Raw genomic sequence first — 27,891 nt, forward strand, 5'->3', positions numbered from 1 at the left:
TAGTTCATTCCCATTCTCCTACATGCATGATAAAAATTGCTTCGATTCTACCACCCTCTCAATCCACTTTTCTATTTTTCATCATTCCTTCCTTTCCAGTCATCCAGAAAACTCTTTGCTTCCACTCTTCAAACTCCTTCTGTCTGACTTTTCTCCTACTCTGCTCAAAACACTATCAGAAATGTCACCAGTCACATTTTCATAACCATCTTCCTTTTCATTTGTTGCACAGAATTTGACCTTATTTATAACCTCTCCTTGAAATCTCTAACATTGTATTTTTCCATTCCATCCCATCTCTGTGACCACTTCGGTTTTCACCCTATGCTGTTTCATTTTCACCTTGTTCCTAAGTCAGAAGTAGAACTCAGCTTTCCTAGCTCCTGGTTCACATCTCCTTCCTTGATACAATTTTTTATTTGTTTATTCGTTTGATTGATTGAATTTCATTTGTTTGTTTGTTTGTTTGTTTGTTTTGAGATGCAGTTTTGCTTTTGTCACCCAGGCTGGAGTACAGTGGCACAATCTCGGCTCACTGCAACCCCCACCTCCCGAGTTCAAGCGATTCTCTTGCCTCAGCCTCCCGAGTAGCGGGGACTACAGTTGGATGCCACCATGTTGGGATAATTTTTTGTATTTTTAGTAGAGACAGGGTTTCGCCATGTTGGCCAGGCTGGTCTTGAACTCCTAACTTCAGGTGATCCGCCCACCTCAGCCTCCCAAAATGCTAGGACCACAGGCATGAGCCACCACGCCTGGCTGTCTTTTCTTGATATGATTTAAATATGTTACCATACCCATTTATTCTACAGACGCTTATTGAGTACCTACTAGGTATCAACACCTCAGGTTTGATGACTGGTGGTTTTACTATACTTTGTTCATTAAATAATCTTTGCAGTTATTTTTTAAACACTGCTGTAAAATTTTCAAAATTGATTTGGGCTCATTGATACTGCATTTACCTGTTCTGGGTCAGGCTTTGAATAGCCTACCGGATGTAATTCAAGAGGCCTTCCATAAAGGCTTACTTGCTCAAATGCATCTTTTCTACAATTGTGCCATGGTGTCTGAATTACACACTATTATTGAATCATTCTGTGAGGTGGAGACACTGTCACATTGTTGCTTTTTGGAGCTCTCTTTTAAAATGTCAGTATTCTTTATAAGGAAAAACTATTAAGTTGTTTATAACTTCATGACTAAAATATGAGGCCAGTTACCTTGAAGAGAGACTTAGAGAAGGGGGTAGGGAGGCGGGGAGAGAGAGAGGAAGACAAGGATACCAAACACTGAGCAAAGGAAAATGCCCATGAGTGTCAAGGAGAGAATGAGGTCTGGGTAGCCTGGGCACACTGGGATGGAGGGGAAGGAACAGAAAAACAATGTGAAAGAGTAAATTGAGTCCGGTGTCTTTGCTTTCAAAAGGCAGACAGACTTCTTTGAAGTCATGCAGCAACTGTGCTATTTTCTTTTCCAACATGTTATTTTAAAATGCAAGAAATTGAGAGTTATTTTGATACCTATCTGTTGAATTAACTGAATGGAAAAGGTAATGCAGAGGGCTATGGGGACCCAACTAAGTTAGAGAGAGCTGTGGTCAGTGGTACAGGCTCTTTGAGCTTTGACATCTTTACAATTAATCTCTGATGATAACATATTCAGTTGTTTCAAGGGAAAATATACAGTGATTTCATGGAGAAATCGGGTACTATCATATTTAAACAGGTTCTACCATCACACCATGTTTTAAAGAATTTCTAAGAAAGGTGATATGAGTTCAAAGTTCTCCTGCAATCATTTCTAAATATTGGAATCTGTGAAGCTCTTTTCAACAGATGCGTGGACCACCTTTTCCTGAGATTCTTCAGGAATTCTTTATCCCAGGCATCCTATGTGTTTGTGTGTGTGTGTGTCTTTAACTCCATAAATGATTTTGAAGCACAGCCAGTGTAGAGAACAACTAAGCCTGGAATTTGATGAGCTTAGTTTGATTAGATAAACTGCAGCCATGGAAAGAAGAGGGGAGGCTTTGCTTCCCTTTTAGGAAACATCTTCTAATTAAATTTAGGAAGCAGCCTCTACAAAAGCTGACAGCAAGGTTTTCTATGCATGCTGCAAAGGCAAGCATGATGAGAAACACAGGAAATATTCTCTCTAGAAGTTTATCACAGTGACAAACATTCTGTCTTTTTTTTAAAAAAACCTACTCTTTGGGTCTGAAAGAGCCAACACATAGAACCTCCAACACACACACAACCTCCATGGTACCACACTTACACACTATGCCTTTCCCAATATGCACGAGGCTCTCCTGTTCCCTATGGCATCTTTGTGCATACTTAGGTGGTGGCACAAATTCCCCTCTATTGTCTGCCTCATCAAGCCTATTCTCCAAGGACAAATTTAAATAGTTCTACTGAGCACTGATACCCAAAATGACTATTCTCTTCTCTAAGCTCTGCAGCAGTTTGTGCCACTGATCTTGTAATTATAATTTATTGAGCTCATACTATGTGCTTGGCACCTATCATAAAACTGCTATGTAGCAGAGCCAGGAAAACAGAGGCTAAGTTGATCCAAATCCAACATTCTTTTCATTATGCCTTGCAAGCTGCAGCCCCCACTCCATACTACCTTGTATTAATACTTTGATTACTTGGACTTTATCTCTGCTCCTAGCCTGAAAGCTACTTATGGTCACAGACCATGTAACATGCATATTATGAATTCTGTAATGTCTGCTATTTTTTTTAATGTAGACAAATGAGTTGAACAATGACCATGGAGCAGGAATTAGCGAGAGTAGTGGATATAACTTCAACCGAAGCGTTTGCTGGCACTTGGACATCTGGAGGGGTTGCAGTTCTTCTGGTGTCTTAAGTCTTAAGTTTTTAGGCATTTTACTGTCAAATTTAAAAATAAACTTGCAAGAAAACTGCATCTTCAAAAAAGTAGAGTTCCATAATAAGCTAAACAAGCCAAATTTTTGCAATTACTGAAAATTAACAAGAAATTATAGGGGCAAAGTAAATCTATTAGTGCTGAGACTTAGATATTCATGAGGGGTATGTCCCAAGACCTTCTCAAATCCCCAAGTATCACTATAATATATAATTTTCCTCATAAATGCAGTAAAGTATGACTGAAATATTTAAAGGATCCCTGTAGACCCCTAATGAGTCTATAGAAACAGAACTAAAGTCATTTATAATGCTATTAACATAAATTCTGAATTGAGCACTGGCTAAAACGTTTTCAAACATCACTTTTTCTTGTTTCCATATAGAGCATATGGTGTGCTCATTTTTGTCTGAGTCACCATCAAATTTATCCAGAACTTCTCTTTTTTGTTGGCTAAAACCCATCAACTTTTAAAAACTGTTTCACTTAAAAAACAATTTTGGCCAGGCAAGGTGGCTCATGCCTGTAATCCCAACACTTTGGGAGACTGAGGCAGGTGGCTCACGAGGTCAGGTTTCCAAGACCAGCCTGGCCAACATACTGAAATCCTATCTCTACTAAAAATACAAAAAATTAGCTGGGTGTGGTGGCACATGCCTGTGGTCCCAGCTACTCTAGAAACTGAGGCAGGGGAAATCACTTGAACCTGGGAGATGGAGGTTGCAGTGAACTGAGATCACACCGCACTCCAGCCTGGCAACAGAGCAAGACTCTGTCTCAAAAAAAAAAAAAAAAAAAAAAAATGGAAAGAAAGAATTAGTAATTGGCTTTCTTTGGGGGTCTTTCAAATAAAATTTCACAAAATTAAACTACTAAGTTTTAAAAAAAAGTTAAGACTGTACTTCAACATAAGAGACCAGCTGGAAAAACTCTTGAAAGTTAAGCTCATTCTTAGCCTTATGAGTCATTCACATACCCTCATCGCATGATTCAAGTTTCTTATGGAATTACATATTAATATGTTCTTTAGAACCATTCACAAGTAGTTGAAATGGCAAATGTTTAGTCTATGAATTTCAGAGATTTACTATAATATACAGTGGTATTCTTTAATTTCAGCCTATTTTGTGTTTTTCAATGTATCCCATCAACAATAATAACGAATTTACTTACTCGACTATGCATTTAGTTTATTTTTCCAGAGTTTGTGTTTTAAATTACTATTCATACTATGTCAGGTATCCAAAAAAAATGTAATATAGTTTCTATCACATGATGAGGCACCACTATCGTTTTTTTTGGTAACTATCTTGAATTGTATTCATGCCCAAGCATGAAGACAGAGTTCTTGGCTTGGAGCAGATGAAGATGCTTCTGGGACACAGAACTCAATGAAATGATCAAACCTTCAAATTCAGAATTCCTAGTTCAATAATTTGCCTATAGTAATGCTATTCCTAGTTCTACTTTGATATTACTACCACCCTTATTATATTTGCTAAAAATACATATATGTGTATGTGTTTGTGTTTAATAAAAACTGAATGTATATGTGAGAAACTTGAAATAACTCTGTTTTATACATGTACATTTTTATTTAGCTCTTTTAAATTTTCCAAAAGCAATCTGGCCCATTTAAAGTAGTTAAATTGTAAAACAGAAGCAGAGCTAGCTTAGAGACTACAGGAATAGACAGGATGTGCATCATTGTAAAGAAGCAGCTCAGACTTCAGACCACCACTTGCAGAGCTGGGTAAGAAGGGTGTATGACTCTGGACAGTAGATCTAGGCCCAGAAATTCCAAGGGAATTCTCAGTGTTCCTAGGCACACAATTAGAAGATAATTAACAATGTTCAAGTCCATAGCATCCCAGATGGAATTTATAGGACCTGGAAATACAAACCTGGAATATGAGAGAAATAAAGCATTCTTTCTTCTAAGGTAAAAGTTTCTGGATAATAGATGAAACAGTGATGAGAATATCTCATTAATACTCCCATTGGATCTGTATTTCTCTGAATTTTTCACCCTAACCTAAACATATACCACTTCCTAGTGGAATTTTAAAGTTATTTTCTTAATAAAAGCGTAGACATTCAAATTATCCTGTATCCATGTTTGAACAACAACAAAAATAGTATTCTTTATTGTTAAGCTGCTCTACACAGATGGCATCATCATATAATTTGAAGAAGAAGCCAAATGTTATAATACTTCAGAGGAGCTATCAGTAATTTACTAGGTCTGGTCATCTTTAATCTTTCTTCCCTCCTTCTTTCCTTTTCTCCTCTGTGAAGAAAACTTCACTACCGACCCATAACCCATATGAATATGAGTGCAAACATTTGCAGTTTCAACTATTGGTGAATGGACTCATATAAAATATACCAATACACAGTTTTTGGTGAGGGATTGTTTGTTTGAGATGGGGTCTTGCTCTGTCATTGAGGCTGGAGTACAGTCATACAGCCATAGCTTACTGTAACCTTGAACTCTCCTGGGCTCAAGTGATCCTCCTGCCCTATCCTCCTGAATAGCAAGGACTACAGTTACATACTACCATGCCTGGCTAACTTTTTACTTTTTTTATTTTCTGTAGAGACAAGGTCTGTCTTTGTTACTTAGGCTGGTCCTGAACTCCTGGCCTCAAGTGATCCTCCTGTCTTGACTTCCTAAAACACTGGGATTATAGGCATGAGCCATACACCCATCCTCAATACACTGGTTTGCAAAAACTTTGAGTCATACAGTGAGGCTGGTGGGAGTGAGTGACTTGGCTAAGAGTTATCCTAACTCCTAGAAGCTTTCTCACACCTGTATCTCAGTTTCCTCTTACTGTGTTATACACAGAACTGCATCATGTAAACAAACAGGCAATGATCATATAAAACATTTCAGCATTACATTTGCTTTGCAGTTGCATTTTATTTTTAAAAAGTTTCATCTAAGTGATGAATAGTCAACAGCTAATATTTGAAGTCAGCAAAGATATCCACCTTGTCTTTCATGTACCAGTATTATGATTGTCCCTGTGGATAATATTGCATGGTGAAAAAATACGTGATCTCTAACTTTGAGCAACTTAAAATCTGTGAGCAAAGACAACATTTAAGTTCATGAAATTAAAATAATGTTAAGGCAACTATAAAAGCAAATGGATAATTTGTGTTGGTTGTAGAATATACAGAGAGTTAACTGTGACTTTCCCAAAGGGTGATCCATGGTAATTCATCTTCAGTGTACCCTGCCCTTACAGCTACTCTCTACCCCCTCATCCTTCTACCCTGTTGTATATTTTTAAATCACCTACTTGAAATTATATTATATATTTATTTTTTCTTAACCTATTTTCAACTAGAATGAAAACTTCATGAGAAAAGCAGATTTGTCTTATTACTGTCAAGCTCTGGCAGTTAGAGTAGCAGTTGAATATATATTTGTGGAGTGAATGAATTAACGAGAATCATCAAATAAGGATTATTACAGACTGGTTGTACAACATGCAGCCCACTACTAGGAAAATAAGATAATTATGGCTGATGATACCTTACTGTTTATCATGCATATGTTTTAATTATTATGCAGGTTTAGATATTCCTTAAACAATAGTTGTAACAAGGAACCACGACTAGGAGTGATATAAAAGAGAATGAACTGATCATCTTTTCAATTTTTTAGGACTGCTTCTAAGCCCATCCTGATTTCTTTTAAAGCCAGAAAAATCAGTATTTATTTTTATTGATTCACTGTGTATTGTGTCAGGGCGAAATACAGGAAATTTAATGTCCAAAATACATCACACATTTTGATATTGTAGACATGACCAGAAATATCATAGAAATAAAATATCAAAATAGTCATATACATGGTAAATTTTAATCTTTATCAAGTGCCACAAACATGGAAAAAAATGACCTGATAGTCATTCTTTTGTGAATTTGTGTTCAATTGTAGGGTAAGACATTTATCTATTGTGCCATTCATGCATGATGACTCAAAATTATTTCTTTCTTCTTCTTCTTTTTTTTTTTTTTTTTTTAGATGAAGTCCCACTCTGTCCCCCATGCTAGAGTGCAGTGGCACAGTCTCGGGTCACTGTAACCTCCACCTCCTGGGTTCAAGTGATTCTCTTGCCTCAGCCTTCAGAGAATCTGGGATTAAAGGCACACACCACCATGCCCAGCTAATTTTTTTAATATATTATTAGTAGAGACAGGGTTTTGCCATGTTGGCCAGGCTGGTCTCAAACTCCTGACCGCAGGTGATCCACCCTCCTTGGCCTCCCAAAGTGTTGAGATTACAGATGTGAACCACCACGCCTGGCCTCAAAATTATTTCTTACCTACCCTTACCCATTAGTAGCCACAGAGTGCTCATCAAACATCGCTTTAATACAGGATTAAATACTGGAAATAAAGAATGTCAGCAATGTAGATTTGTAACTCTGATTACATCCCAAAGAGAAGTATACTTGATTTGGAATGTGCTTGTAATATAAATGGCTCTTCCCACTCTAATATGGATAATTCAAAGTTAACATCACCACAAAAATGAATTTATGCAGGATTCAAATTGGTAGCATTTTGACATCCTAAAATATCTTTTTGTAATGCTCATTTCTATTCAAGAAATCTTAACAAAATTCAGATTTACCCATTATTCTTCTTTTTCCTTCTTCTTTAATAGGTGCTTTAGGCATAAGTTCATCCTGCCAAATTGTCCAAAAATCTAGGAAGTAATATTCAGAAGTTGTTTTTCACTCACCTCGGAAAATGTTTTCTCGAATCAAACTTTAAACAAATTATTAGCTTTAATTAAATGTGAAATAAAACAAAGGCATACAGTAAAAAGCCCTTTGGTTTAAAGAGCTGATACAATAAGACTAACTTGAGTATTCACAACTTTTCTATAATAATTGATTGCAACATAATCACAGTAAAATTTCAGGATACTTTAAGTGCATTTAATTGTATAAAAGTAAATATATAACTCCAAAATGATTAACAAAATATTACTTAAGCATACTTTGTAAAAGTAAACCTATGTTTTATGGAGTCTGACCATTTTTTCCCTTTTATAGTAGTACATAGTTCTGTTATCTTTTCTAACTAATATGTCTGTGGATACCTATAACACTATTGATACTTTTCAAATAATTTTATCATAGTATCCAGTTATATAACAAGTAGTATTCATTCATTCATCTGTTTAATACATTTCTATTAAGAAAAACTAAAATCTGCATAAAATATGAAGGAAAGATAAATGAGAAAATTAATTTGCTCAAGGGCAGGAGCAAGTGTGTGTGATGTGAATGGGATGGATATTGTGGATGGAGGAAACAATAAACTCTGGCCTGGCAGTTAAACATAAGTAGACTAATATGACTTTCCTAACAGTGACCGCTTTTCACTGCATGCCATGGTTTATATGTATAAGCTATTGTCTGTCTCTTAATTATTTAGAAATAACTGTGGCTATAAAATAATAGCATTACTATTTTATTTCTTAAAAGGCAACTCTATGGCATATAAGGTTTAGGGAATTCTATTATGAGTAACATAGGCTTAGATTATACATTGTGGCTGAATCAAATTATGTATGTGCTATCTGAGGGGAGATCGATCTGTATGTGAGTGAGACATAGAAGCCCTGTCTCCTCTTCTCTCTCTCAGAGGACAGAGGGGATTTGAAGACTGACTGATGGTGGATGGGTATCGTGCATCAACTGAAAGACCCACTTCTGTCTCCTTCACCACTTGCCTTTGTGGTAACATACAGCATCATAAGTTCCTACTCATGCCATGCCCAGAGCTGTTGATTACCCAGGTCTTCTAAGAAGTTATATTTTCTAAGTGTGTATTGTTATGTATTTGCTTTTCATGAAAATAGAAGTTTTGCCTACAAACACAGCACCTAGCACCAAAAGCAAGGCAATTTATGAGCACCACCCATTAGAAGAGATTTAGTGCTGTGTTATTTATATGAAAATGTGGAAATAATCTCAACATCCAAAAATTGAGAAATAAATAATTAAGCAAAATAGGGTATATCTATCTGATTTATAAATTATTTTATGAAACATATGACTATTAAAATGGTATTTTTAAAGAAGCTTATGACATGGGAAATGCATGATATAAAAATGAAGGATATATAACTAAAATGATAAGCATTAAATTTTGAGTACCATGTACTTAATAAAAGAGTAAAATTTTCTTACTCAAAGAAAATAGAAGGAAATAGACCTTTTTAATATTGTTTCTATTTAGTTGTTTCATTATGAGTAATTTTAGTTTTTTCTTATTTATTCAAGTTGGTATTTGCTCCCACAGTAAATTAGAACTTTTTTATACTCAGAAAAGTACTTTCTTTAATATTTGAAAAATATAATGTAGAAATATTGAATAAATTATGGTAAATAATTGTTTCTTTTCTCATTAAACATAAGACAAGTAGCTCTGATTTTAATCTGTAGCAGGATGAGAAAGATACTTATTGGAATTTGATGGTTATAAATATTATGAGAAGCAGAGTCTACTGTATCTCTTACTAGGGATAATTTGAAAGAAAATAAGAAAGCTAGTATAATTTAAGCACCATAAAGCTAATATGAAATAGGACTTGGTAAATCATTAGCTGTTGTATATATGTTAGTTTTAATATTGTCTGGCAACTTCTTCAGGTCCTGTTTAGGCCTGTGATCTCAATTATGTGTTTAATTAGCAAAGTTCATTTTTGAGATCTCAGACTGTGGCTGACTACACATTGTAAAAATTCAAGGATGTTGTTTAAACCACAACTGATTTATTTTAAAATGTCTTATAGTATCTTTATCTTTACATACATGTATTGGCTCATAACATAACAAATGATCTCTTTCACCATGTCATTAGTTCTAATTGTGAGAAATATAAAATGATAATTAATTGATACATATTTGTGGCATGTATCTTTTATTTAAAGCACAATTATAGGTTCTGATAGTTCAGATTGATTTTATTGTTAGTTTTCTTTGACCATATGTGTTTGCAAATATTAACTTCTTAACCCTTGCAATCTGCCTTCCATCTTACTGGGTGTCTATAACTACATACTCATAAGTTGCCAGTAACTCTGAGCAGTATACCGTATTACTTACATTTCAGTCTTCAGTCTACTTAATTTCTGTGCAGTATTTTACTTCAATAATTTCATCCACATCCTTTTTAGGGGAAGTGATCTTCTCATGTACATGTTTCCTAATTGTTCTCCTCTCTCTCTGACCATTATAAGGATTCTGCACCTTAGTATTAATGATCCCAGAGCTTAAAGCCCTTTCCTTCCATCTTCTCATCCATTCACAAGACTTCAACCGCCATCTAATGCAAGTTTAATTTGAAAGTTATGCTAATGACTCTCAAATCTATGTTTCCAAAACTCCTTTCCTGAGATCCATATTGCTATAACTCTCAACTAGCTTCTTTCAGGTAGATGTCCCATAGAGACCTCAAACTCAATGTATCTAAAATTCATTCACCCTTCCCCACCCCTGCCAAAATCTGCTTCTCTTTTGTTTTCTCTTTTGGTTGATGACATTGCTATCTTCCAACAATTGGGATCTGCAGAATTTTAAATTTTCATTCCCCAACTCTGATTTGTCCTTATCTTGAAAGTTAACATTCCTCATTAAAATAACATCCTAGTCCTCTTGAAATAATTGATTTTCACTGACATTCCTTTATATTAGGTAGACCTTCTCTTTCTTATTGGTCTTCTGCTTGGATTCTTATCCTATAATCTCACCCCACAGAGATATAGTAGAGTTATTTTTCTAAAACATGGATCTAAACATATGACCTTTCATGTTTCCTCATTGCCTAAAGGATAAGGCACAAAGTCTTTCAGAAACTGACCCTAAACTCTAACTGAACCATCTAGACATGTCTTCTCCCTGCTTCCTTCATATACACTAGTTTCCTTCCCATTTTATGTGGTACCATGCATTCCTATGCTTTTGAGCCTTTTCTTACGTATTTTTTAGTCATGCATTGTTCCATAGGCTCTACTCCAGCGAATGACATTTTGTAAATCCCTCAAGAGTCCACACTGCAATCATCGTCACTGTTGTCTCCCCACATCTCTCTCATACACACACACTCTAGAAGTTACTGAAAGAAATCACTCCACCGCTAAGTTTCTACTCACTTCATAAACACTTCCAATAGAACATTGTTTTGGATTATTTTTATGTCTGTTTATTTTACCAAACCAAGAATGACCTAAACCATGAAGACTATAAAGCTTTCATGGCTAGATGCAGGATGGTTACAAGTGCTCATTTAAGGACATTGGTCCGGATTCAAAAGGTTTCAGTATTCCCACAAATTATACACTTGTCAAAAAGAAAAATGGAAAAAGCAGTAAAAAAAATTGTGAGTTACATTTGTGGTTTTAGCAGTTTTATGTTAACTTCTAGGAATACTATCAACTGGAAAGGTATGAGTTAAAGACTTCTTTAGAGTGCTGGATGCTGCCTTTGCCCAGATGATGTGAAAATCTAATTAGGTGCTCCTGCTTCTGGATGTTAATTACATAACCAGTAAAGTTCACCATAGTATGCTTCTTTTTAAGTGAAAAAAAAAAGCAAAGTTTTAAACTATCTAAATTTATCAGTCCTTTGGGTACTTTGCATTTGTTGAATATTGCAAAAGTAAATACCCATCTATTTTAGTACTAATATAATTTTGTATATCAAGCAGCTTAAAGATTTTGTCCCCCATGGAAACTTCATCAACTGTTTTATCAACAATGTAAGCTTCAGGCACTTCTGTAAAGTTGAGTTGGGATAAATGAAAGATCCTTGTCGAATTGGTAATCATGCAGGTATTGAGAATGAAAGGGAGGTCATATTTTAATTTAACTTCAGTGCCTCAAGATATTTTCCCTTATGGACTATATTACTGTTCTCTGTCTACATATCCATCTTGTAGAAATCATAGCTACTGTTAATACATTTCAAATAAAGCTTTCCTGGATCTGGGTGATATATATCACTTCTTTCTGCAAGGGTCTCCTGAATTATATGAGGGCTTACTCATTATGACATATTAAAATGCTAAATGATTTATAGAGGAAGAGATATATTGTGGTTCCAAAGGGCATTTTTATATTCTGTTGACTCTGACATAGTTTCAGTGTCATAACTGAAACTATAACTTGATTATAAGTTCTTGATTGTAAGAAATTACAGGATGCCTTACTCTTATAATTTCCACATAGTCCATGAAGCTAAGGGCCTGCCAGGCCAGGCCAATAGCTCCTTTCTAAAGAAAAGTAACCAGAAGCAGTATTTGTTATACACCGGCCATAAAAGCATGTGTCCTGGCTACCTTGACCACAATTTATTGGACCAAATGTTGTATCCTGAGCAAAAAGCAACTACTTGAAGAATAAATAAAAAGAGGTCAGCAACCTGTCAGGGAGTGTGATGCCATAATCCAGGCAATAATGTCACTCTGGTTAGTAGCTAATTGCCTGTATCAATTAACACTCTTAATTGCAAGCAACAGAAACAGACTGGCTGTCAGAAGTAAAAAGGAGATTTATTGGCAGGATACAAGATGGCTTATGGAATCAGAGAAGGTGGGAATAGCAGGCTTAGAAAAAGGACAAAAACCAAAAAAGCCCAGAGAATGGACACCAAGGATCGTCCAGCTAATACAGCCTCTACCAGGGTTGATGTCCCCCACTACTGCCATCATTGGATACTGTCAGGAGATACTGCACCACACACTACCACAAATAAACTTTAACCACTTTTCTGATTGTGAAGTTAAAACTTGGGGCTAGATCTTCAGTTAGCTAGGCCTAGATCATGTGCTGGTATTTTAGTTGCAAGAGAGTAGAAAGAGGAAGACCCTATTTCAAAGGCTTGCAAATTAGGGATAGTTCCTGTGTCCTACCAATGCATCATACAGTTTAAATTTCCTACAAATAAGAAGGGAAGTGAAATGTCAGACAGCCAAAATATGAAGAACACTGTTTGTATTGGGTATCCTTCTCTGTGGGTTTGTTTTTGAAATATATATATATGTAAAATAGTTGAATTGGACAACTGAAAAGGTAATATAGGAAAAATGAGAAAGTGGGTAGAAGTAGAAGTGGAATAAGAGATGCTGATAAATAAGAGCAGATGTATTCGTATTGCAGAGTTTTTAATCCTGAAAACAGTAGACACCCATTCCTAAAGGAACAAAAAGAAAACAACATCTGCTTTTTAGAGCGGCTGCACATCTTACAAAATGAGTGACGGTGTCCCAGTCCCCACCCATAGGCCTAGCTCTTCCTTTACCAAAATCATTTCACTTACTTTTTTACTGTTCCATGTATACTTGTAATAAACTCCCTAAAATGGGGTAACCTCTCCACGTTTCCTTTCCTTGACATCTGAAAGATTAAAATAGAGAACTCTCTTTTTACACACACATACGCCACACACACAGACGCAGACACACACACACATCTCTTATAATACGTATACTTATAAACTACCACATGAGTGTAATAAATACATTGATGAGGATTTTTAGGTTCAAGATTGCTGAAGATTTTAGATAAAATCTAGTTTCCATTAATTTCATTTTGAATTTGTGAATACCACACTTATAAAAGGTCACATTTAAAGTCTTCTCTATCCCACATTTTCACCAAAATTTCTAGCAAAGTCGCCCACTTTTGTATTTCCTTAGTCGTATTATTTCCTTTAGCATTTAAGGGAAACCAATCCACAGAGCTGGCAAAAACAAACAAACAAACAAATTGGCCTAAATATTTCTTTCCAGCTCCTACAGTAGCAGTGGGAAGAAATTATTTAAAGAACTATACCAACTTGTTATGGATGAGTTCTCCTTAGCTGGAACCATTCATTGCCAAGGGATTGCAGTTTTTCTCTGCTAGGTTATTTAAAATTGCCTCACTAGTAATTCTTTCTTGCTTGGATTTCATAAAGTTCCCAAGACAGAAGCATGACTTCCCTAGACTCTCTTCATCCTAAATGTATCAGCATGGTGGGTGCTCCAGGGCAGAATGCTGCCTTACAGTAGCCTCCTCCCTATGTTGATTAATCATTCACTTCAATATGGAATTATAAAAATACTGCGGTTTTATGCTTGTGGTTGTTTTCTAGGTCTAGCACTGAAATACATAAGCTAAGTGAATAGACCAACAGATGTATAAAACATCAATTGTTATACTGTTTACAATAATGCTTTGCATTAAGAAAACAAATGCCAAGCTGCCTGAAGTCTGCAAAGAATCAAAACTCCTTATTATACACTTAAATACACACTTTCCATTATCCAAAATGAATCCATACATAGTAGGGCAAGCAGCTGCCTTTATTTCATAACCCACCGAGGTCTTTTTAATGTGTTCTAAGCAATGATTAGGAAACCTGCTGGGATTCATGTTGGCTCAGCTGGTCCACAATTTTGAACACCTACTGGTGGTATCAGGTAAATATGTGCATGACCTTGTTCTCCATATATTAAGATCTTCCAAATTATGCTGTATACCCTCATTAATGAGCAAACTATGGATGACACCCTTTCTGTATGGTAGATAAAACTAGCCTTTGAATTCAAAGATAAATAATATCCCACATATAAGGAAAAGTCAAGGTCATTTTTTGGCTCAGTATAAAGGATTCAACAAAAGAATAAACTATTCTTAAATGCTTTAATGTAGAAGATTTAGAGGTGTCTTAATTACTGTGAAATATGACCAGTGTATGGGTCTAGAAGAGTTTTTTGTTTACCTATGAAGATAGACCTATGGAGCCTGTGTCAATCTTGGTTTTAGAAAAAAAAACATGATAAAAGTTATGACAAGGGAAATAGACCTGGAAATGTACACAATAGGTAAAAAAAATCATTATAAGGCAGAGAGGAATGGCTGCCCCTAAGTGACAAGCAAGTCATGGATTAAATATGGGTGCAAGGTGAGCAACTGCAGGTCAATTCAGGCAGGAATACAGGCTCAGAGGGATCAATCTAGAAAGAAGTGAACAGTGGATAATAGAAACATAGAGTACAGGTAGTGGGAAGGTAGAATTAGGCTTCAAATGAGAAGAATGGATTATGAAAGCTAAAGCAGACATTAGAATAGAGTACAGTTCAGAACAGAGGGCATTGGAGGCTCAACACACCTGGAAGAATTTTCACCTGACCTCTCAATGAATGATATTTTATTTTATTTTTTGAGACAGAGTCCTGCTCTGTCACCCAGGCTGGAGTGCAGTGATGCAGTCTCGGCTCACTGCAACTTCCACTTCCTGAGTTTAAAGGATTCTCATGCCTCAGCCTCCTGAGTAGCTAGGATTACAGGTATGTGCTACCATGCCTGGCTATTTTTTTCTTCTTTTTTGTATTTTTAGTAGAGATGGGGATTCACTATGTGGACCAGGGTGATCTTGAACTCCTGGCCTTAAGTGATCCACCCACCTCAGCCTCCCAAAGTGCTGGGATTACAGGCATGAGCCACTGTGCCCAGCCTCTCGATGATGTTTGTAAGATGTTTGTCATTGATTGTATCTGTAAGAGACAAATAATTGGAATGAGGATTAGCATATACACTGATTCCTCTGGCCATCCTCCCTTGATGGATAATTTTGCCTTGCAGACACAAAAGCATCATCTCCTTTATCCACGGGCTCCTGCACAATTGCTTCCAGGGTCCAACATCACAATAGTGACTTTGAGCAGGTTCTGAATCAAGAGATCAAGTAGGTATCTAAACTCTTTAAGGATGTCTCTGAGTTAACTTTCGGCGGAGGTCACTCAATCGTTGTCTCCTACCATGTCCCTAAAAGCAGTCTTTTACTAGAAGAAAAATTAGCCCTGCCTCCTGGTATTGGGCCTTTTCTTTCCCCTGAGCATATACTGGCTATTGCTGGGTAGGTTACCAGCAACACTTAACTATTCAGGACGTTCCAGGAGACCTTGTTCTGTCAAGCCAAAGATTAGAACTAGAATTCAGAAGAAATTTGAGAGATTCATTTGGATCCAGCATAACTTTCTTGAATTCCTCTCAGTGAGATATCCTGGGGTCACTTGGGCAAGATTTTTCCTTCTTTGACTTTCCTAGAATATAGCCTAATCCTCTTACAGGGAGAATTCTTCGTACAAGTAGAGAACTGTTGTGTCAGTTGAGTCCTCCAGGAATCAGACACAAAGAGGGAGTTAGGAGGGCAAAAGGTTTATTGGAGAGAAATGCTTGTGAAAGGAAAAAAGAGGAAGCAGAATTGGAAAAGGGGAGCCATCAGACCCTGATACAGACACAAGAAAAATCTTTGCCAGCCCAGTAGGGAGCTTCAGGACAAAGAGTGTCTATTAGAGGAGTCCCACATTCACCAGAAATAGCTAGACCCTTGTACTACAGTTTTGCTGTCATTCACTGGGGTCTCCCTGAAAGGAGCATTACCCAATTTAGAAGCGAGGCACACCTAAAGGAGGAAGCAGTTGGAGGCAGTCAGCTCACCACACTCTAGCAGCTGGGCCGTAGTCTGTTCCTGAAGGTAGATCTGAGTGGTTCATGTATGTGTCTGCTGCCGTTGCCTGCTTCTGCATGTATTTTTCTAAGATCTCTTCAGAACTTAGTTACCTTTGCATATCTCCTCATCAGTTCTGGTGAAAGATTCTGTGACTCCTCCACATTTCAGAAAGTTAACCCTTTAATTGCAGAGTTTCATCTACCTTGGAGGGTCTGAGCCCTGCTTCCATTTCTTTGTTGCAACATGAGATTCCTGAAATAGACTTAAGGTATTTATAATAAGAAGATAGCAATAGTGCTATAAAGAACAGTGCCCCTGAGAGACTCAATGTCTAGAATAGCGCATGAAACTGTGGGCAGAAAGTGTTCATTTATCTTTTATTGGGCAGCTACCTCTCAAACTTCATTACCATGGCCAGGTGAGGCAGTAGATGTCCTGTTGGAATTAGCCAGCAAGATAATTCTATTAAATCTGAATCCTATTCCCGAGGAACAAATTGTGGTGGAGTAGATTTGAAATTTGAATAGCTTTCAGGACTGATCTCTACAGTTAACACTGCCATTTGAGAGTAAAAAAGAAGTGAGCTGGTGAAGAGAATCTGGGAGTCCTCACAGATAATTAAAATAGTGCCTGAAAGAACACTGGCAGTAAGGAATTAACTAAACAGTAAGTAGTTTTGGCAATTCGTGTCCATTTGTTAAAAAAAAAAAAAAAAGCTTTAGAGATTAAGTGTGTGGGAGTGGGGAACATTGACACTAAGAATGTTAGAGGAGGCTGGGCGCAGTGACTAATGCCTGTAATCCCAGCACTTTGGGAGGCTGAAGTGGGTGGATCACGAGATCAGGAGTTCAAGACCAGCCTGACCAAGATGGTGAAACCCCATCTTTACTAAAAATACAGAAAAAAAATAATAAATTAGCTGGTTGGCAAAGTGTGGTGGCGGGCACCTGTAATCCCAGCTAGTTGGGAGACTGAGGCAGAGAATTGCTTGAACCTGGAAGGCAGAGGTTGTAGTGAGCCGAGATCACGCCACTGCACTCTAGCCTGGGCAACAGAGCGAGACTCTGTCTCAAAAAAAAAAAAAAAAAAAAAACTAATGTCAGGAATGGTACACTAGGGAAATCCTGTCAGAAAGGAAGGAAAAAACAGTATTAAGTTATGGTCACAGGAAATAATATTTAAAGAAACAAAACAAGAATGCAGTTCCCTGTAGCTGACAAAAATATGTATAGCATCTCCCTGCCCCTCAAGGTCCCAGGGACTAAGGACTGGAGTTCAGGCAGGGTCAGAGGTACAAACTCTGGAAAACCCTCAATATATTAAATATTCAGATGGAAAGAATCATGGTCAGCCTGGGCCCTCAGATAGATTCTCATGGACTTCCAGACCAGAGTAGGGAACAATTCTCTCCAAGCATTTTAGCTCACTGATGGAGAGCATCAGAAGACTGTTTTCAAACTCGATTGACTCCTGGAGCAAGAGCTACCAATATCCTGTGTCTCCCACTTATTTTGGCTCCATGGAAGAGGAGATGCAAATGTTTTGTGGCTCACGATGGAAAGCTGGTATGCAGTTAGAAATTCTTCATTCTTTCATTCAACATGGTATTTATTGTCTTTCATGTACCAGGCTCTTTGCTAGGATAAAAGAATAAAATACATCCTAATAGTCTAGTAGAAAGAAATTGATTATTAAGCAGAGAAGATGATTATAAAACACTATGATAAATGCAGTAATAAAGAAACATTATAGGAGCACTAAAGAGGCAGTCATTTACTAATCCATCCTGTGTTGAAGTAGGATGGAAGAATTTGTCACGGAGGGCTGCTTCGAGGGGTGTTATTCAAGGGACAAAACATGAAGGGCATTCTAGGCAGAGAGAGAGAAATAAGAAATAACTTGAAATGAGAAACAGAATGGAGAAGGCTATGTACCTGCAGAGGAGAGGGCAACAGGCCTAAGTCTACTTAAGGCACAAGAAAGTGGCCACACACACACACACACACACACACACACACTCCAGGTATATACACTTACAACATTCTTTAATCACATTATATGTTTGTTGTATGCATTTTCCTCCCCTAGATTATAAAGTATTTTGGTTTATGTTTTTAAAGAATAGGGATAGCATATCACACATCTCTGAATCTCTATCATCCAACATAGTACCTAAAACAGTTGTCCATTAGGTTATCCTGGACCCAGTATTCTATACTTTCTGTTTTCTTCCAAGTACATAGAAATAAGAAAGTCAGTGTCCATTTGTGTGGTGTAAGCTCTACCAATTCAACAACACTTATTGAATGCCTACTATATGTCAGGTTCTGTGCCACATGCTCTGAAATAATCTGAAATGATAGAACACTATTAGGATGTCTTTTTTGACACTTAATAGCAAATGTCCATTTTATCTTGTGCCTGGGTTACATTTCCTCACAGACTCTAACTTCCTTGTTTCATTCATCTTAGTATTCAGCACACAAAAGTTGTAGTGCCCTATGGTCAATAAATATTTGCTAAAAGGGTAGAACCCACATTACCCACAATGCCACTTTCTTTCATTTTTCTATTTATGTTTGAGTACCCTTAGATTATTTTTATAATATTAGATGAAATTTACCCATATTAGAAATAATTTACCTATGTTAGTGTGAACACACTTAAGTGTAGAGTTTGATGTGTTTTGGCAAATATCTATACCTAAGTACACCACATTCAAAATATGGAACATTTCAGAGGTAATCACTGCTAACAGGTTACAGCATAACTTTGTAGTCTGTTTTTCATATCTCTGTATAAATATATGTACATATTTATATTTTATAAACAGGATTATGCTATGTATATGTTATTCTGTGTCTTGCTTTTGTTCACTTAACATGTTTTGTATATCTTTCCATGCCAGTTTATAAAGATTTATTTTTAAGGGCTACATAGTATTTCCTTTTATAGGTTATAATACGTGTCACAAATCTTCCCTTATTGACATTTATTCGTTTTTATCACTACTGCAAACAATGGTATAGTGAATGGCAGACATCTTTGTACACATATCTTGAGTGCATTTGAATTTCATTAGGACGGATATTTGGAACTGGAATTGAAAAGAAAAGATGAGCTTTGCATTTTTCTACATATTGCCACATTGTTCTTCAAAAAGGAATTATTAATTTACTTTCCTATTGACAGCATATGAGCATGTCTATTTCTTTGCAACCTCAGCAAAGAGGGATATTATCAGTCTTTCATATTTTGGAAAATCATGATAGGTGAACATGGTTATTTTTTTATTTTTTAAATTACTAGTGAGATTGAAAGTCTTTTCATATTTACTGGTCACTTGTATATTTTCTTATTGTGGAATATAGACAAAGTACATGAAACATTTATGTATGCGTGTATACACAGATACCTACACACATGTATAGATTTTTTTAACAAATCATCATGTGCACACCATGTGACCACCAGGTCAAGAAATAGAACATCTCTGACACCTCAAAAGCTCCCTATATGTCCCTCCCTGACACAACCTTCTCTGTCCACTTTAACACCATCTCTACTCTTTGCTTTTCTTCATAGTTTTACCACCCATGTATATATCTCTAAAGACCATATTTAGTTTCTATTTTTGAAATTTATGTGAATCAAATTATATAGTATACCTTTGAGACTGGTTTCTTTTGCTAAGCATTATGAGATTCATCCTTATCATTGTATGTAGCTATAGTGTGTTTATTCCACTGTATAAATGTATAACCATTTATTTTTCATTTTACTCTTGATGGAAAATTTTGATGTTTCCACTTTGAGATATTTCAAACAGGGCTACTATGGATATTTTGAACATGTATTCTGGAGTTTGCATCTTTAAAAGGACATATAGGTAAGAGTGGAACTTAGATCATGCCAAACTGTTTCCCAAAGATTCTTGTACTTGGCTTTCCCCTAGCCCCCCAGTCTGGTAGATGTATAATGGTTCTCATTGTGGTTTAAATGAGCTTTTTCTTTATATGGAAAAAGATATGAAAGGTGTTCATGAGGCTGATAACATTTCATATATTTTTTTGGCCATTTGGATTTCATATTTGGCGAATGAAGTGTGTTAAGGTTTTGCCCATTTTTCTCATTAATTTGCAGATGGTTCTTTATATATTCTGGATACTACTCCTTTATGAGTTGTGTTGCAGAATCTTTTCCCACTTTGTGGCTTGTCTTTTCACAATGTTTTTAAATATATTAACATTTTAATTGTAATATCTTCAAATATATCGATAGTTTTCATTTAAAAAATATGGAACATTTTCTTTACCCTCAAAAATTTTCTTACACTTGTTTCCACTTAATTCCTCCTCCACACCTAATTCTCAGTATTAGCAACCACTGCTCTGCTGTCCATACTCATAGTTTTTCCTCTCACAGAATTTCTAAGTGTATGCATATAGTGTGTACTTCTGTAACTCAGCATCATTTTGTTTTATTAATTCCAAGTTGTGGCATGATTCATTAGTTTCTTTTAGTGGCATAATCATATTCCATTGTGTGGATAGGCAACAACTTTATTTATCCACTCACATATTGATGAACATTGGGGTTATTTCAAATTTGGGCCTATTTTAAAAGAGTTCCTATGAGTATTCATGTGCAATTTTTAATGTAGAAGTGTGCTTTCATTTCTCTTGTATATATAATTAAGAGTTTACCGTTATAGGAAACTGCACAACTAATTTCCAAAGTGGTTGCACTCACCATTAGAATTCTTAAGTCAGGAAAACAGATGCAAGGACACATGCTAAAAGAAATAAGTTAATAAAAACACCTCCATTCCAACACATAATCTTTGCATTCACTAATATTATAATTGTACCTGGAATAGTTGACTACCTGTCCTGTTTTATTGACATAGAAGGATAATATATCACTTTTACTCATTATTTTGCAGCTACTTCTAATCTTACAGGTATAAGTGAAATAGACGCCTTTTATAGTTCTAGTTTACAGTTGATGGCTGAATTTCACTTTAGGGAGCAATTTTGCTAAAAATGATGATGGTTTAGGACATGATAATGGGAAAGAAAATTAAGAAGTTGAAATTGGTACTCAGATTGATCTTCTGGGCCCCAGTTCATTCCATCAGAAACATGGATGTAATGAAAATTCTAGCCACCTCTTGGCATGTCATGTGAATTAAGTGTTGCTTAGTGAAAAACATTTTATAACTGGTAAAATTTTTCAGTGGATTCATTGAAATGCCAGCTTCTAAGAAAGCCATTTTGAAAAGAATTGTACAGAGTGAAAATTACTAGGTAAATGGGAAAGAAATGTTTCTTCAAGTCAAAATTTCACTTGTAATTTAGCTTATCAGGAAATTCTCAGTCTCATTCTGTAGTGCTTATTCCTTTGCAGAGGACATGAAACCAGTGAGATTTGATGCCCTACGTAATTGGTGGAAATGCCTGCCATACAATGAAGAGGTCATCTTCAGGGTCTCAAAAGCAGCAGATGGATCATCTTCAGAACTCCCTTAATGTATAACTAACTACAGAGTAGTTACTAGAATTTAAAATTATTATCTCGTGGCCCAGATTAGAAATTAAGCTTTAAAAACAACCAGTTTTTCATAATGGACACTACTGCAGCAAGTAATCTATATTCCTCAGCATTACATTTTCCGGTAGTGTTGTCATCATTGTTTGATTTTCATAGGAATCTATTCTTGATAAGATTAGTTACAGGCAGACGCTGGGCTGTAACTCATCAAAATATTCAAATAGGACAAATTTGTCTCTAGTTTGCTTTTATCAAAACTCTCAGCATTTCACAGGTCTGGTCTGGTACCTTCACTTCATGTAGTATCCTCAAGACTGCCATTTGCTTCCTAGCTCTGTCACTCATTCTCTTATGGGCTTTAAGTGGCCTTCTGCTTATAACATCATTCCCCTCCATCACAGGAAGTTATTTTATTGCCTCAGAGCTTTCTTTAGTGATCACATTGAATAACAAAAGGGTTAACAGGTATTGAAGAACATGCACACACACACACACACACACACACAGACAAGCAACTACTGTGGAGAGATTGTAAATCATGTTCAGAGAGGAGCATAATTAATGCCTTTAGAAAGCACCAATAAAGCATTTGTAATCTAGGTAGATGTTTTGTGTATTAGACACTTTAAAAAATTTGTTAAGCTATTCTATTTTACTTTATTATCCGTCACTTTTTCACAGAATTACTCCTGATTTATAAAGTAGTCTTCCTAGATTTCATGATTTTAGACACTATCATAAAATATATCTGGGTTTTTCCTAAATCTAGACATATTTTATACTTTCGCGGCTATATAAAGAAATAATCTGAAAATATGCCAAGTTACCAAGTGTTTACTCATTCCTCATTCATTGACACAACAAATTTTTTTAGTGCCTGTAAATAGAGCAGTCAATAATTGTTTTGTTCTGTTTCTTTTTATTGGTGTTGGTAATGGTAAACTTTTAATTTGTCTGAGAGATAAGAGTACTTTTGTATATTTTTGATCCTGAAGATTTGGGGAAGAATTAGAAATTGTCTAAAACTTATTTATTTCAATAAGATTCTAAAAACTGGCTTGTTAAGAAAGACAAAGCCATCTGACGCTATGACTAGAAAATGAGAAAGTCAAGACGCAGACACACTATTAATTGCTTTTAGATTTTGAACATTAATATCAAAATTGTGATGAAACCAGGAAAGTGTAAATAGTTACACTCTACTCTTTTCCCTAAAAGTATATAGATTCATTTCATGATAATATTGGCCTCACCACATTTCTAATTGTATTAGAATATTCTGTTATGCCTGTCAAACAAAACTTTGCAATACACAGAACAATCATTAATTTTAACAATAATTGCCGGGCGCGGTGGCTCATGCCTGTAATCCCAGCACTTTGGGAGGCCAAGGCGGGCGGATCACAAGGTCAAGATATCGATAACATGGTGAAACCCCGTCTCTACTAAAAAATACAAAAATTAGCTGAGCATGGTGGCGCGCGCCTGTGGTCCCAGCTACTCGGGAGGCTGAGGCAGGAGAATTGCTTGAACCCAGGAAGCGGAGGTTGCAGTGAATGGAGTTTGCATCACTGCACTCCAGCCTGGCTCCTGGCAACAGAGCAAGACTCTGTCTCAAAAAGAAAAACAATTTTTTTTTAGAATAATTTTGGTTAGAAGTTGTTTTTAAAACTTTCAGGTAACCAAACTGTACTTATACTGGCTATGATGATTAGTTGAGCAGCAGACTTGTCTAAGTATGAAGATGAGAAAAATATATGTGAACACTGTCAACTTAACTCATGGAAGTATGGGGGGGTCATATTATAAAATAGAGACAGATGATTCAAATAAACAGTGCTGACCAAAATCCATATCTTTCTAAGGATTAGAAAACCTTTGAACAAATTCCAAGTTGTTAAACAATGGGTAATAGGCAGTCATTTAAAGCAGTCATCTAGTGAAAATCAGAAAAAAAAGTCTGACAGATGTTCAAAGTAAATTATTATAGCATGGGAGTCAATAGTATTGAAAGCCACTTAGAAGCCTATATCAGATTATTAGTGTTTACTCTATTGAAAACAAATAATATTACAAATTTGTTTCAGTAATTCTTATCAGGATATGTTCCATGTATTATGCAATTCAAGTGATCTTTAAATTATTGTCAAATTCTACCTTAAAGAGAGCTTTCACAAAGGACATGCAATTCATATCATCTAGAGTTACTGTCATTTCTAGGCTAAGTCCCATGGAAATTCATAACTTAGAAATGAAAGTCACAAAGATGCAACTGCCTTCATAATACCAATGCAGTGGTTATAAATATTTATGAGCATTGCATGGGCAGGGGCAGATCTCCATTTTCATGAGTTAGAATTTGTACAGCTAAGTCTCCACATTTTACTATTCATAATGCACAGTATGCCCTATAGAGCATTCCATATAGTATTTTTTAATATTTATGTTTAATGAAGAAATTACTGTTCTAAAAAAAGAACAAGCCAAGCCAAAGACTTCTTTTTAAAAGTATTGTTTTTACTGAATAGAGACGATAACAATCAACAGAAATTACCTCATTGCAGTATCTTAGCACAAAAATGCATAACTTTTCAAGTAATACAGGATGACGGATCAAGACACATTAAACCTAAGTGAAAAGGTTCTTTCTAAAGGTTATAACATTAGAAATCTCATCTTAAAGGAATTTGAAAGGTTAAAATGCAAAGAGCAACTTTCTTACATATAAAAATATTAATTACAAATGATATGCTTGCCTACTATTTCATAGTTTAAATATATGACTGTATTTTTCTAGGCTTTTCTTTTATTCAAAAACATTTTAACTTGCTAAGATAATATTACCAAGTTCAATAATGAATTGCTATTGCATAGTTTAAGGTAATTTATCAAAGCACTTTATCAGTACCTGTCAGAATAAATTTTGCACTAAAAGTAATGAAAAAAGGACTATTGTATGTGTTGAAATCAAAGAACATTACTGTACTGTAGCTAAGTTATTTCAACGGAAAGGATAGGTGTTTGCCCTCTAAATGATACTTGCCCCCCCATGAGAAAATAAAAGCCTGGAAAATCACAGAAAATAGGAAAAGAAAATGTCTATTTCTTGCTTTTTAAAATAAGCATTTGATATTTTATTTCATTTTTGTCATTTTGATCAATTCTTTCAAGTATGTTAGTGTTAAAAATGCTGCACAGATATTGGTAACATTTACAAAAGTAATTTAAAGTTGCTGATCAGCTCATGTATGATACAAGGCTGAATTATTCCATATTAGCATATAGTATATATCACATATAGATTGATGATGAAGTCATAGATTTATTTTGAATACACGTCAAGACTAAGTCTAATAATGAAAACAACAGGCTTTAGATTTAATATCATTCACTTGAGAGTCAGCAGTTTAAATATTTTTTTATTTTGCTTAAACCAGTGAGATCACTAGAAATTTTGTAATGTTTCCTATACTTACCATCAAAAGTTTGTGTTTCATTCCTGATAATATTTAACTGAAAGTGGGAAACACTTTCTTCCACTTTGTTCTTTGAAATTTTATTTTCTAAAAGCTCTCTTGAGGAATTTAACCTTTATGTGATGAATTTGCAGTTCACTTGAAGTATGTTAACCTTAGTTCCCTAATGAGTCTAGGTGTAATACTGAGGAGGAATTTGAGAAATATATCATGTAGCTCATTGTCAAGTTGGATTTGTCTTGCATGTCTCCAGCTTTGCTACTGTTCCAATACACATTTTGATCACAATTCTTTAATTATGTTCTATATTTAACTGACCTATTTGAACAGGATCCAGAGCTGGTGCGGAACATCTGCCGCTGGGTTAGGCAAGCTGTTCGGATTCCTTTTTTTGCCAAGTTGACCCCAAATGTCACCGATATTGTGAGCATCGCAAGAGCTGCAAAGGAAGGTAAGAACTTGACTTGAATAAGTTGCTCAGTATTATAAATATTGGCTCATATCATGTAGCCATACTCAAGTATGTCTTTTCCTACAAACACATGTGCATATTTTTTTTGTTTAAAATTTAAAAGTTTCCAATGGAGCACTTGATCCCACAAACACAGGAATTTTACACCTGGACTCACACTAGCAAATGGACCATGAACTTTGATCTGGAAACACAAGATCATTTATAGTTTTTCCTAATAAACACTTATTTCACACATTATGAGAACAAAATACACAGTCACAGCAAACCTCTCCAAAATAAATGTCCTCATAATGTAACAATTCAGCATATTAACCTTTAATGAAGTAAAAAAGAAAAAAAAATCTGATTTCCACAATGTGAAATTTCTTACGAGTTCTCTTTATATTTTATAGGCCCTAGCTGACATCCTTAAACACATGCTCAATAAATATCTTTCGAATACATAAATCACACATGCTTGTGTTCCATTCCAGGGAAATTGCACCCTGACTTGCAAAGACAATATAAAGTACCTGGAAAATAACACCGAATACAAAACATCTGGTATCAACAAGTCAGTATGGTAATTGAGACAGTAAAGTTGTGGTCATTAAAACTTTTTTAATGTTTAAAATTTTAAACATAAATGTAGGAGTTAAATTAGTGAAGATCTTGAAGAGAAGACATGTTCTCAAGAGATAGTAGAATGTGCATTTTTCTGGGTTGTAAGGGCTCGAATGGGTTTTAACTGTCATGTCTTTAAGAACCGCATGAAAATGTTGATGTGTCTTTCACAGGTGGTGCAGATGGTGTTACAGCCACCAACACTGTCTCGGGTCTGATGGGATTAAAATCTGACGGCACACCCTGGCCAGCAGTGGGGATTGCAAAGCGAACTACATATGGAGGAGTGTCTGGTAGGTGTTGCCACTTCTTGCTCTGGGCTTCCTTGGAGGTTGCTGAAAAATCAGGAGATCATGTTGCATGAAAGAGTTTCATGTCCTTTATGATTCCAATAGCTGGTCAATATTCCTAATAATTACGACAGACAGAACGAATTGAATTTGAAAACCCAAGTGACTGTTAGCACAGGATGAAAGAATATCAAGATAAGGTCTATTCTCTTGTGCTCCTTGCTTTCCTAAGAATTTCTCATTGTCTCTCAGTTCTTTCAGCACTTATTAGTAAGGCTTAATACCAGGACTCTCCAAGAGAAAAATATAAGCACCTTCATTTTAATATCTTTTTCATAGTCTGGACTAGTTTTCATTCTTCCTAGAATTTAGACATCTACTTTCTTCAAAAACCTTGCTTTCACAACTGTCCCAAACAAATCATTAAAGCACTGAATTAAGCATCAGCTGACAAGACATTTATAGACCTCACACCTTTGCACTCTTTTTCTCATCATCATAGACTTGAATTTGAAAAAGAAAGAGAGATTTTAATCTCAAGGTCCCGTTCAGTATCTTTACCCTATGCGCTCTGTGACTGTGACAACATGAACTTGATCTTGCAAAGGCAATGCTGTAAGGTTCTTGACTGTACTGGTATGGGGATTAGTCTCCTTGGTGATAGAGAAAGTGGTAAATATATATAACATAGCAATGCACCACTGTTCAAGAAAAGCATTGCTGAATCAGACCAAAATGTGCTTTTGGAAGAGGCTGGACAGACACAAATAAAGCTCTCTCCATGCCGAGGTATTCTGTTTTGAGAGTATGAAGTATGTTTATGAGCCATGATGAACAAAACGGTTATATTCTGCTTTCAATTGAATGCCATTCCCACAATGTCAGAAAGAAGAAGGCTGATGAGGAGCACCTGCTCAGGCTCCAGACACAGCTCACTTTTATCAGGAGCTATCAAACAGGGCCTTAAATATTATTGTAATGCAGAATAACATGGCCACGTTAGCATGTGCCACGGAAAGAGAGTCAAGAGATTCCAGAGTTGGGCTGTAACATGTACT

At 35.9% G+C, this 27,891-nt stretch overlaps 1 protein-coding gene and 1 long non-coding RNA gene across 4 annotated transcripts in view; one reads left to right on the plus strand and one right to left on the minus strand.

Annotated features, from left to right (window-relative positions):
- DPYD (dihydropyrimidine dehydrogenase) overlaps positions 1-27,891 on the plus strand; it is an 865,822-nt gene that overhangs the window by 618,595 nt on the left and 219,336 nt on the right. For all 3 annotated transcript variants that reach the window (XM_012458470.2, XM_012458472.2, XM_012458471.2), the window contains 2 exons: positions 25,796-25,916; positions 26,717-26,836. In XM_012458470.2, the coding sequence (XP_012313893.2) occupies positions 25,796-25,916; positions 26,717-26,836 (241 nt within the window). The remainder of the gene's footprint in view (positions 1-25,795; positions 25,917-26,716; positions 26,837-27,891) is intronic.
- The window catches only part of LOC105721411 (uncharacterized), a 46,967-nt gene continuing 32,156 nt past the window's right edge, over positions 13,081-27,891 (minus strand). The window contains exons 2-4 of the long non-coding RNA XR_001108327.1: positions 25,784-25,904; positions 23,689-23,721; positions 13,081-13,333 (exon numbers count right to left, since the gene is read on the minus strand). This is a non-coding gene — a long non-coding RNA (uncharacterized LOC105721411). The remainder of the gene's footprint in view (positions 13,334-23,688; positions 23,722-25,783; positions 25,905-27,891) is intronic.

This window comes from Aotus nancymaae, unplaced genomic scaffold, assembly GCF_030222135.1.
Source record: "Aotus nancymaae isolate 86718 unplaced genomic scaffold, 86718_ANA_hifiasm-v0.15.2.pri h1tg000103l, whole genome shotgun sequence".
Classification (NCBI taxonomy): Eukaryota; Metazoa; Chordata; class Mammalia; order Primates; family Aotidae; genus Aotus; species Aotus nancymaae.